General features: G+C 37.1%; 1 protein-coding gene across 3 annotated transcripts in view; it reads right to left on the bottom strand.

Annotated features, from left to right (window-relative positions):
- Positions 1-6,553: 6,553 nt before the first annotated feature.
- The window catches only part of IL33 (interleukin 33), a 40,782-nt gene continuing 34,489 nt past the window's right edge, over positions 6,554-12,846 (bottom strand). The window contains exons 4-9 of one of the 3 annotated variants that reach the window (XM_021682406.1): positions 12,078-12,203; positions 11,404-11,529; positions 9,981-10,088; positions 9,143-9,193; positions 8,161-8,258; positions 6,554-6,817 (exon numbers count right to left, since the gene is read on the bottom strand). In XM_021682406.1, coding sequence (XP_021538081.1) covers positions 6,620-6,817; positions 8,161-8,258; positions 9,143-9,193; positions 9,981-10,088; positions 11,404-11,529; positions 12,078-12,203 — 707 coding nt within the window. In that variant the 3' untranslated portion in view covers positions 6,554-6,619. Of the gene's footprint in view, positions 6,818-8,160; positions 8,259-9,142; positions 9,194-9,980; positions 10,104-11,403; positions 11,530-12,074; positions 12,204-12,846 lie in introns of all 3 variants that reach the window. The other 2 variants (XM_044920613.1, XM_044920615.1) reach the window with 2 other exon arrangements.

Genomic DNA, 12,846 nt, shown 5'->3' with positions numbered 1-12,846 from the left:
TCTAAAAATGAAAAATAAATTTTTTTTTTAAAACAGGGATTGATAAGATGTTGGTTGAAAAAGGGTAAAAGGGGGGCACCTGGGTGGCTCAGTTGTTAAGCATCTGCCTTCGGCTCAGGTCACGATCCCAGGGTCCTGGGATCGAGCCCTGCATTGGGCTCCCTGCTCCACGGGAAGCCTGCTTCTCCCTCTCCCACTCCCCCTGCTTGTGTTCCCTCTCTCGCTGTGTCCCTCTCTGTCAAATAAATAAAAATAAAATCTTTAAAAAAAAAAAAAAGAAAAAGGGAAAAAGGAAAATTCAAAAAAAAAAAGACAGTTAAAAAAAATTAACTTTGAAAGACTAAAGAATCATGGTAAAAAAGCCATGGATTCTATGTGCAGTATTCCCCTAGTGCTGGAGTTGTGCCATTCTCATTGATGGGTAAACTTGGTCTTGGCTGGCTGTTCTTGCTGATCTTCTGGAGGAGGCGCCTGTTGTCATGGTTCCCAATTGTCTTTGCCAGAGGCAGAATTGCCCCGCCCTTGCCCGGTTTGGGCTAAGTAATCTGCTCAGGTTTGCTCTGGGGAGCTTTTGTTCCCTGCAAGCTTTCCGTACAGCTTTGGAGGCCGAGAGTGAAAGTGGTGGCCTCCCAATCTCTGCGCTGGAGGAGCCGAGAACTCAGGGCCCTGCCTCTCAGTGCTCCCCCAGAGAAAAGCAGTTAGTCACTCCCATCTCCCTGGTCTCCGGCCGCACTCCGTGCTCACCCAGCCTGTGACAGAGCATTTCTATCTCTGGCACCCGACCCTGTGTGGAGTCTCCAAACCCAGCAGATCCCTGTGGTGTGCTCCCATGCCGCTCCTCCCGGGGGAGAAAGGGGAGTCTCCCTGGATCTGCCACTTGTTGGGTCCCTGCTGGAGGAGCAGTGACCTGACTGTGCCCCGGATCATGGTTTATGGCAACCCTGAACTGAGAGCCCATGCCTCAGCTCCATCTCTGCAGCCGGCTTCCCCGCTCTGATACCTGGGAGCTCTGCTGCACTCAGGGACCCCCGGTCTTTCTGTGACCCCAAGGGTCCTGAGAGCACACTGTCCCGCGAGGGTTCCACCCCCCACTTAGCCACTGGAGTGACGTCCCTCAGCAGAGCAGACTTCTAAAAGTTCTGATTTTGTGCTTTGCGGCTCTATCACTTGCCAGAATCGGCAGATGGAGGCCCCTCCCCCGCCGTCTATCATCCCAAATATCGCCTAGGATTCACTTCTCCGCATGTCCTACCTTCCAGAAAGTGGTCGCTTTTCTGTTCAGAGTTGCTGCTATTCTTTTCTTCAATCTCCTGTTGAGTTTGTAGGTGTTCAGAATGGTTTGATCCCTATCCAGCTGAATTCCTGAGAGGAGACGAAATCCAGGTCTCCTACTCCTCCGCCATCTTGCTCTGCCCCTCCTATTTCTGGATTTTCTATTCTGTTCTGTTGATCTACCTATTTTTGTATCATTACCATACTGTTTTGATTACTAGAGTTTTGTAATATAACCTGAAGTCTGAAATTGTGATGCCTCCAGCTTTGCTTTTCTTTTTCAAGACTGCTTTGGCTATTTTGGGGTCTTTCGTGGTTCCATACAAATTTTAGGATTTTTGTTCTTGTTTGTGAGAAATGCTATTGGTATTTTAATAGGAATTGCATTAAATGTGTTGATTGCTTTGGGTAGTGTACACATAAAATTGTGTCTTTACAAGTGATTTCTAGAAGTAGGATTGGAGTAAGGGCCATTTTCACTTTTTTTCTGTGACTTGCCTATATCTTGTCCTATTTTTTTCTATAGGATTATTGACTGTTTCTCTATTTTTAGAAACTCTATGTTAAACATATTAACTATTCACGGTATAACTGCAATTATTTTTCTCATATAACATTTTACTCCTCTTGAGTTAAAAAACATATAGTCAATTTAACAATACTTTGATTAACTGCATCTGGAATTTGAGTCATAGTTAGCAAAGGACTTCTACTACTAACAGATGTTAGAAGATTTTGCCATGATTCCTTCCATCATTTCACTTTTTATATTTAGATCTCTAACCCATTTGGGATTTCTCTTAGTATCAGTATGATTCATGAATACAATTTATTTTTGCCCTTATGGATATCCAATTAACCCAATACCTCCATTACAAAGATTTCTCTTTCCATACTTAACTGAGATGTCACCTTTATCATATATTAAATTTGCACATGCATTTGAGACCACAAAATGTTTTTCTATTCATCTATCTGTCCATTCCTTCATCAGTACCACATTACAGAGATTTTAAAACATAATTGAATATGTTCCAGATATTTTAATATTTTTCTAGAGAAGACTTTTTTCTTTTTCATTTTTTGCTTTTTCCAACTGCTAGAGGTCGTCCCCAGTTTCGGTCTCATGGTGCCTTTCCATCTTCCAAGCCAGTGATGGCTACTCAAGTCTTTCTCACACCATAATGTGACTGACTCTTCTGCCTTCTATTCCCACATTTAAAGGATCTTTGTGATTACATTCACTCCACTCTGATAAGCCAAGATAATCTCTTTATTTATTTTTAATTTTTATTTAAATTTTAGTTAGTTAACATACAGTGCAATATTGGTTTCAAGAGTAGAATTCAGTGGTTCATCATTTACATATAACACCGAGTGCCCTCTTTAATACCCATCACCCATCTAGCCCATCCCACACACATCTCCCTCCATCAACTCTCAGTTTGTTCTCTATTTTTAAGAGTCTCTTATGGTTTTTTTCCCCTCTCTCCTTTTTTTTTCTTTCCCCTTCCCCATATATTCATCTGTTCTCTTCTTTAAATTCCACATATGAGTGAGATCATATGGTATTTGTCTTTCTGACTTATTTCACTTAGCATAATACACTTCAGTTCCATCCACATCATTGCAAATTGTAAGATTTCATTTTCTTGCTGGGTGAGTAATATTCCATTGTGTGTTTCTATATATATATATATAGAGAGAGAATATATATATATATATATCACCCCTTCTTTATCTATTCATCAGTTGATGGACATTTAGGCTATCTCTATAGTTTGGCTATTGTTGATAATGCTGCTATAAACATTGGGGTGCATGTACCCCTTTGAATCTGTATTTTTGTATTGTTTGGGTTAATACTTAGTAGTGCAATTGCTGGATCATAAGGTAGTTCTATTTTTTGCTTTTTGACGAACTTCCATACTGTTCTCCAGAGTGGCTATACCAGTCTGCATTCCCACTAACAGTGCAAGAGGCAAACCTATGTTTTTAATATGCTGGGTAGTGATTCATGTATTCATGTAGTGATTCATGTATTCTCTTATGGGAGTATCCTATGGGCTAGGGACTATAATTGGACTTGGACAAATATCTCATCATCTTGATATCTCAACAGGAAGCAGTTCATTGATTCTAACTCTACCAATTGACTTTAACTTCTATCTCTTGCATCTGTTTCTCAGATACCTAAGCCCCCTAATCCCAACCCTAACTATTAAGGAATTTGGAGCAACTGAATTGACCTCCTTTTGCCTGGGATCTGCAGAGGAAACCTATTTAACATGACCTTGAGAATGGATATATGAATCAATCAGGGTGGGTGGGTATGAGGGTATGGAGATAGAGTCTTCAGTCCTATTTCTTTCTTTAATGAGAAACTCACATTGATGTCTCTTACCTTTGTGTAACTGTGTACTGCAAGTTGGAGTTTTAATACATAAATTGTACATATTTTAAGTTCCATGTGGACAAGGAGCATAGTTTAGGTTTTTGTTTTGTTTTGTTTGGTGCCTTCATGGTACTTAGCAAAGTCCAATATACATGGCATGTGTTTAAGGAGCAAATGCTAGAAGACAAGATTTCTGGGCTGTACAGGTCATTGTATGATGGATGGGGGAAAGGAATTTTGGGACAAGCCTGGTTCAATCCCCACGTGAGTATTCTAGCTTAAGATTTCTCTATCTATCATGCAGTTTTTTGGTATGAGGCACAAAAGTTGAAATTGTTTTTGTTTTTTGACTTGTTTTGCTGATGTGGGGGTTATAAGTCAATCTTTTTAGACTTTAATTAAGCTGTTCCATTCTAATTAGCGATTTCCTTTCCAAATCCCCTGAATCTCAACTCTTACTTTTCTTTTCCAATTCTAAGCCACATTACTCGTTCAAATAAAATTTTCTTAACAGTATTTCAAGGTATCCAATAAATACATAAAAATCTAACAAATATAAATAAAATGAGGAAAAAGCAAGTTTTGACATAATTGTTACTTCCAATACAATGAAATGAACACATTCTTTCCAGTAATGTGTGTTTTATGGACCATCAAAACACATGAAAATAAGTAGCAAAAGGCCACCACACATTTGTATATTTTAATCAAACAATACTCACCATAGTGATGGTGGAAAGTGTTTTTAAAAAGGAAAATTGAACATCAGAAATAAGATAATCAGGTTGAAAGATACGTAATTGAGTCAGAAGTCAGGTTAAAGTTCCTTTGGTAGGGGTATGTTGGCTGTTTGATCTCAGGTAAAAGTCGCTGAATTGGTCCTTTGTGCTGGCCACTATAATGGGCACTGGGAGTACAAAGGTGAAAAAGACACAATCCCTTCTCTTACTTAGTTTTGAATTACCAGACAAATGATCTACTCCAGATATCAACATCAGTGGATTAAGATATGCTTACTTTGACTTAAAAATTTCAGAACAGTCATTTTATCATAAAATCATTAATACCTCACATACTTTTAAAAAATGCAATTTATTCAAGAACTTAAACAATGTAATTGATATATTTGGTTACTTTAAAACAATCATTTTAAGTATAACATACAGATGCATATGGTCAACATTTAGTGTTTTTCAGAAAAGATGATGTATATTTTGCTTTTATTTTTGTCTCCATTAATAAAATTGACAATGTAATGAAAGATATATTGTTCTTTACAGTTGTTTACCCTCACACAGTAATTCTTAGCCTTTTTAATCTTATGTTCCACCAGCATTATATCCAATAGATCTCAACAAATTAGAAATTAAAAAGCCTACACTTTCAGAAAAAGTTGTACTTCATAAGTACTGTTATTAGTTTTATCATTTATTGTCAGTATTAAACCTATGAAAAAATTATAGTAGAATTTAAGGCCTTAAAATAAGCAAAAATTATTCCTTTAGTAGTTGAAACATTTTATTATATGGTTGAGTATAAATTTTACTACCTTAGTAATGTAAAACACAAAGGTGTTTAATAAAAAATATTGCCATCAGTAGGTTTATGTGAAATTCTGCATCAGGTAGACAAAGTAGAAAAAGATGTTGGCATCTAGAGGTAGGTGACATGGAATGAAGCTCAGGGGACACAAAATGCATATCAAGAGCACAGTTGGTCAAAAGAAATGAGGAAGGAAGAAAAGTCAAATAAATATTCCATAGTAAGCAGGCTAATCAGGAAGCTGGACAAAGAAAACACTTGTACACCTGGGAGGAAAGGATTAGAAGAAATTTTGTCCAGGGTGACATGTATATCAAGTCATAGATCCCTGGAGCATAGTGTCAGAAGGACATGGTATACCACAAACATAAGGGATAGCCAGTTATTCATATTGTAATGTTAATTCTGTGTCCCATCTAGGCTCTAGTAGATTAGAGGACTTGTGGCTTCACCATGGTATTAAGTTTGTTAGATATTCCCAAAAATTTCAATTATATGTCTGAACTAAAATTTATTTCACTTCTTAATGTAAGAATGCCTTGCTAAATTTAACTCAGTCTATGAAAATCAGCATTTTAAAAATGAAACAATTAGATGTAAAATTACTTACTTTACAAATACTGGATTTATTTTTCCTAATTTTTCAACTATCTTTGTCTTTTCTCATATTATCTGCCTACCTTTGTAGGTATCTTAAGTTTTGGGTATCTTCTTTTTTTTTAATATTTTATTTATTTATTTGTCAGAGAGGGGGAGAGAGAGAGAGGGAGAGGGTGCAGAAGCAGGGGGAGTGACAGGCAGAGGGAGAAGCAGGCTCCTGGCTGAGCAGGGAGCCCAGTGAGGAACTTGATCCCAGGATCCTGGGATCATGACCTGAGCCAAAGGCACCCAGGTGTCCCAGTTTTGGGCATCTTCAAACAAATTTGGTGTTTTATTCCATTTGCGAAATGGTCAGTCTAAGTAGATCTGATTGTCTTTTCACCAACAGCTCTAGTGTTTGAACTTGTTTTGAATCAGGGAAAATTATGTCTCTATGTAGCTTTTTAAAATTGATCCCTGTCTAAAATGAAACTTGGATTAAGGCCCTTGCTTTCCCCCAGAGGTCTCAGCTCTAAATATGAAGCTTTCTGGACTGAAAGTAGAAAAAAGTAAAAGTCAGGTTGTATATTTTCTGAGGGCTCTTTAACAACAGACTTTTGAATATGTAGGGAGACAAAGAGAAATAAAGAACAGAACTGAAGGATTATAAAAATATATTATACAAATAATAAGGAAAATATTCTAGAGCATACTAAGTTCCCTCCATTTCCCTTAAATGTTGTCTCTTTCTTTATCTCTCATCCTTCCTTTCTCCAGCAGTAGCTATTTGGGCTACCCAACCCAGGCTCCACAGCTTTCATCACATTAAGTTTAAGAGAGCTTAAATATGGTATTCTCTATACTCGAATCCTCAGTTTGGTCCCCTACTTTAATTAGAGCAAGGTGGTTATCCTTTACTCCTATAAACACTCCAGGATTGTTCTTACATTCAAATGAAACACATTTAGACGACTTCCTATGGAGGCGGAAGAAGGCCTGGTCTGGCAACTGATTTTCACATTTTTGTAGCTGAGGAAACAAGAAAGAAAACAACCAGCATGTAAGTGGGAAGTCCAAAGTCAACCTTACCTCCTGCATTAGAAACTAAAAGGGAATAAGTATAACTTAATATTTCTAGCAAGACTGCTTACTAAGTAGGGGATGGGAGTGGCAGAGTAGGAAGAAATGGGTAGAGGACTGAAGTGTGTGGGGGGGTGAATTGATTTGACTCATTGATAATTGAGAGACATTATAGCTTAGAGTGAGTGGATTTGGATGCAGCAGCTCAGGATTTGTGCCCAACTTTTGCCATGTACTATCTCTGAGACGTGTGCACATTGCTTTACTTCTCAAACCTCAATTTTTTAGTCTAATCAGCTTTCTAGATCAGTCAACCTGCAACTTATCAGCACGTATGTGAATTATACAAGTGATTATTATTTTAGGCCAGTAAGTGTGGGGGATGGTTTGTATTACAGTAATATTTGACCAGTACAACAACTCTATTATGGCATTACTGCAAGAATTAAAGGAGACTGCTTGTAAAACATTTAGCACAGTATTTGGCATGTAATAGAGCTCTGTATGGGGTCAGCTCATATTACTGAGTAGTTATATATATCCAACACTGTTATATACATTTAGGAATGTTTGTTAAGAAAGATGCTGGTTACCATCCAGTGTTTATGTTAATACATTACATGGCTGTATTAGTTAGATTTATAATTTTGTATTTATGTCATCTGTCATCTATATTATTCTCTTATGTTTTCTTCCTGGTCTCTATCTTTAGCTTGTTTGTTCCTGAAGATGTTTATAAATTTTCATCATGACCAATATTATACTGCCATTTACATTTTTTTGTAACAACACTGTAACATTGTGAATCTTGGCATATGGAAATGTTTATGACTTTCCCTTCAGCAGGGTCAGAGTGTAAAATCATTTTTGCATTTGCCTAAGAAAACTATATTTTATCAAGAAACACTTCTTGGAAGAACAAAGTAGTTCCTAAAGTTAAGTAGAAAGGATTTGAGATCATTCTATATAGCAGTGCTTCTCAAACTTTAATGTGCTTATGAATCTCCTGGAGATTTATTAAAATTATGATTCTGATTCAATTGTGAGGAAGCCTGAAATTCTCCATGTCTAACAAACTCCCAGGTGCACTGCTGGCAGAGATCAGACTTTCAGTAGCAAGGCTATGCATGCTGTTTCCCTCCCTTTCCTACTCCAGAAGCAAGTTAGTAGTAGCTGATTGTGTTTTAGGTACAATAGCACAAACAAAAATTCTTCTTTGAAATATGCCAGACACCCAAATCTGCACAAATGAGTGGAGTCAGTTAAGACAGTTAAGTGCATATTTCTATTACCTCCACAGAGTGTTCCTTGTTGTTGGCATGCAGCAAAAAATCTTTGTCTTTTGTAGGACTCAGGTTTACCAATAATGTCTGGCCATCAACACCATCACCTTGCAATTAAAAAAATGTAAATAAAAAATAAATAAATAATTTAAAAATGTAAATTATAAAGTTAAGAATTTAACTCATTTTAATTTAAATGAATTTGACACCTAGGAAAAGAGTCCAAGATATGATGTAAAATAATTGCTTCATTAACCCACATGTCTTTTAGAAGTATTTGTACCCAAATGAAATGAATCATTGGACAATTTGGGAGTAATTTTAAGCTCCTTAGTTTTCTTATATGGTTTCTAATTATAGAATTGTGACTCTATTGGGTATTTCTCTGGGTGTCAGCTTCCCTGTCTGCATGCAAAGCCACTGATAGTTGTCTCCCAATATCCAACTACCCCTTCTTGTGTAATAGAACATTTCCCAGTCTGTTTTCTTGTAATTAAGTGTAGCAATGTGACTAAGTTTTGACCAATATGAGGTGAATGGAAGTGTCAGGTGCAACTTCAAGGTTTTGTCCTTTAGGGGAAAAAGAATTCATGCGTTTGTTTTCCTTTGTCCTGCTGATTGGGCATTGTCATGGTAGCAAGTAATCTTGAACCATGTAGATGTTGGCAGAGTCACAGAGAAGGAGCTGGGTCCTTCTATACCCTGTTGAGCAGAACTGCTATTCCAGTCCTAGCTAAGATAAAAATAAAGTTTTGTGTAGCTTAAGCCACTATTATTCTGAATCTCTTTTAAATGTAAACCTTTATCCTAATTATTAAGCTGTACAAAGGATGGGTGGAATAAATCCTCTAAGAATCTAGGATTTTACCATGAGTGTGGGCTGGAGAGAACCTTCTGAGACTGCCTTCCTTTTTCATGGAGCATTTTTGGATTTGTCCTTACCCCAAATTCAAGAATTCAAGCACTACAGCTGCCCAGCCCTCCAAAATACCTGTTTCGTGAGAGGGGGATTGAGAATCATAATAACGGAATAACACCTTATCTGAAAGAGAATGCATAAAATCCCTTTGGTGAGTTACAATTTTATCAAAAGTTTTCAATTTCAACATATACATAATAGCAGAAAATATCCTCTTATTATATATCAATAAAAGCAAAACTTTTGTGATTTTAAGAAATGTCTCAAAAATGTATGAATATGCTCTGATGAATTCTCTAACAGAGTCACTATTAAAATATTTAACATATTGTTCATAGCACTGGTATATTCTTTTACTTGAAGTTTTACTTTGGTGATATTGATAAGGCTGGAAAGATGTAGTGGGTAATTAACAATAGAAACTATGTGTGGTCTCTCTTTCCATCTTCCACAACAGATACCACTTCTCAATATCAGCATTCTTCCCTGATAAACCCTAAATAAACTTCTGAATTCTCCTCAGCTTAGTGGTATTTAGGCATCTGCTGCCAATGCATTGGAGTTAGCACACAGCATGAAATGTATTTGCCATGTCTGAAGTAATCCACCATTTATGGTTTGGTAAATTTATTATTATTATTATTATTATTATTATTATTATTAAGAGAGGGGGCAGGTGGAGCTAGAGGGGCAGGAGCAGAGGGAGACGGGGAGAGAGAATCTTAAGTAGGCTTCACGCACAGCGAGAGCCTGATATGGGGCTTGATCTCAAGGCCTGAGATCAATGACCTGAGCAGAAATCAAGGGTTGGACACTTAACTGACTGAGCCACCCAGGCGGCCCTTGGTAAATTTGTTTTTTACTTTACTAGTCATCATTATATCATTATAGACAAAAGGAAATATTCTACCTTTCTCTTGGTCTTTTCCCAAGTCTTCTACATAGATCTCATAACTTCCATCCTCAAAAACGAAAGTAATAGATTGATCATTGTATGTGCTCAGGGAAGCAGAATATTCTGTAACAAGTGAAAAGCTTGTCATTAAAAAATCAAAAACACTTGTTCCCATGAACAATCTTTCAGCAATTAAAAATAAATGCTTCCTTAAATGTTTTTGGTTTTTTTTCTTTCCAATTTGAGCTGCACTTTGCCCAACACTGTTGGATAGATAAAAGCCTTTGGTGCAAGCTTAATGTAGCTCAAAGGATAAGGTGTGCCATTTGAATGGGATTAGAGATGCTAGTCTCTTGCTTGAAAACCATAGGAGGTCACGTTAGTGTGTTTATGGGAGGATTTGGTGGAGAGAAAGAAGCTGGAAAACTGACAGACTTTGCCTGAGGAAACCTCTGTTTCCTTGCTTCTTGTGGTCAGGGGGACTGTGGATAAGGAGACTGTATTTTGATAGACATGGTTAAATGAATACCCATCTGTAAGGTGTGGAGTTATTCAGAGACTTCCAACAATCCTGGAGAGTGTAAGTGTGAGTACCATTCTGTCCTCTGGCTAAATAACAGAGACACTTAGAGCAGTATCCCCAACTTTTAAAAAAATGTTCCAGCACACATAGAAAAGGAGAATATTTCTACCGCGTGCTGGGGTAAACTGGTGTAGAATTAGGGACTACCTATGTTGGTCCTTAAGAAAAAAATTATTATGTTTTCTTTATTTTATAGAATTGTGCTAAGAAAAATAACATACAAAACAGAAGAATGTTAAATATTGAGTCTGTATGTGGAACTTCTAAAGTAAAATGATTTAAAAATACCTAATGAGAAACTTCAGTTTGCTTCTGGGAACTTAAGACATTTATATCAGGATTATGCTTGAAATGGCAACATGCAATTCCTGTTCAAATTTTCTTAATGATCTCTTCACTTCTTGATGGTCTCCATCAGTTTGGACTTTATTTGCATGAGTAGCTGATGCAATGCAACTTAAAGCCATTTGAACAACCATTTAAAATGTTTAAGAGTTGAAATTATATTTTAAAAATATAATAATTCTTAATTTTCTTTCATTGTCAAAATGTTGAAATATGGGGGGGGGGGGCATGTGGGTTTTTTTTCCCCCAAAGGATAACATATTTTCCCCAGGAATAATGTATATGGGATTCTAATCCATAACAAGCATTTCAAAATGATGGAGGGCTAACTATAAAGTGTACATTCATTGACAGAGTAGCTACTCTGTACCTAGTTTGAATACCACTGAATGGGTATGTGGACAACAAATGGACAGAAGTTTCTGTTATACAAGAAGGCATAGACTTTGAGCTTCTTCCTGTGTCTTACCTCCCTCCTCACACCCACACCACCCTCATCACCAGTCATACCTTGGATACTTGGAATATTAGTTGCTCCAATACACTTGGGGACCATAGGTACCTCACAGGCAAAGTCTTTCTTTAGCTGTTGACGACAAGCAGTGAATACCACATGTTGCTCTTTGTACTTTTCAGCTGTAGGACAAGGAGAGAATAGGAGTGGACTGTCAGTACCCACTCTGCCCAAACCTCTTTACCCCCATTGGAGGATTCCCAGTCAAAGCTGCTTGCTGGGACTGACCCCAGGGCTTTAGCCACCCCATAGCCTAAAGGGATTAATACCTCCTGGCACACTTATACCCCAGTAGGGCATACCCATTGGAGCCCAGGTGGAAGAAAACTAGTTACCCATGGTCTCAACACCCAAAAACAACTGCTATTAACATTTTAGTTTAATTCCTTTAAATGAAAAAAAAAAACACTTAAAAATACTGTAAATATATTTGTAATTTTATATCCTCTATTTTCACTTAATATTATAACATAACCATTTCTCCCATGCTATAAAAACTCTTTATATGTCCTTTTGAAAATGGCTAGAAAATAGTTCAGCATCCTTACTTTTTTTCAGAAGGAAAATTTGCTCAAGAGAAAAAATTACATATCCAAGATGTGGTAAATAAAAGCAAATAGAAGCCCATTACTATAATGAAGAATTACCAGGAAATGTAGTTTCCCCTTACCTGTTCTTGGTGAATGCTTTTTGGTGATTTCTTTCCTAAAATAACAGGCTGTCTTTTCTATGATAAGGCCAGAGCGCAGCTGCATAAAATACATCTGGCAAACTTCTTCAGCTTTCTGTTGGGATTCTAAACAGTTGAAAAATTTTGATACTGTTTCATTCCATCCATTTTTATCCTTTTACAAACCCTGAGTGTAGCAGACCAAGAAAGCAACTTAAGATCTACAGTATTGGGACCCCTGGTTGGCTCAGTCAGTTAAGCGGTTGCCTTCGGCCAGGTCATGATCTCAGGGTCCTGGGATCGAGCCCCGCATTGGGCTCCCTGCTCAGCGGGGAGCCTGCTTCTCCCTCTCCCTCTGCCTGCTGTTGCCCCTGCTTGTGTGCACGTTCTCTCTGACAAGTAAATAAATAAAATCTTTTTAAAAAATACATCTATTTGCTAAAAAAAAAATGGTCTATAGTACTTCATCAGAAACCTTGGGGCCAGTGTGTTTCAAAATTCACAGTTTTTTAAATTTTAGAATTGTCATGTAGAGTATATACTATATATATATATATATAGTACTCCCAGCAGGGACTAGGGCAGTACTCACATAATCAAAAATTAATTCATTATTTTATAGTGAAATATAGGAAAATTTACATAAAGTGAAATAAACACCTCATGTTGGTTCAGGTCAGGATTTAACTGTCATGTAAGTTCAGATCATATTTTATTACCAAATATGTTATGAAAAATTTTAGGTCTTTAGAAAAATTTTGGTTTTCAG

Source organism: Neomonachus schauinslandi, chromosome 13 (genome assembly GCF_002201575.2).
Source record: "Neomonachus schauinslandi chromosome 13, ASM220157v2, whole genome shotgun sequence".
Taxonomy (NCBI): domain Eukaryota; kingdom Metazoa; phylum Chordata; class Mammalia; order Carnivora; family Phocidae; genus Neomonachus; species Neomonachus schauinslandi.
This window is presented reverse-complemented; position numbering and strand designations above follow the sequence as displayed.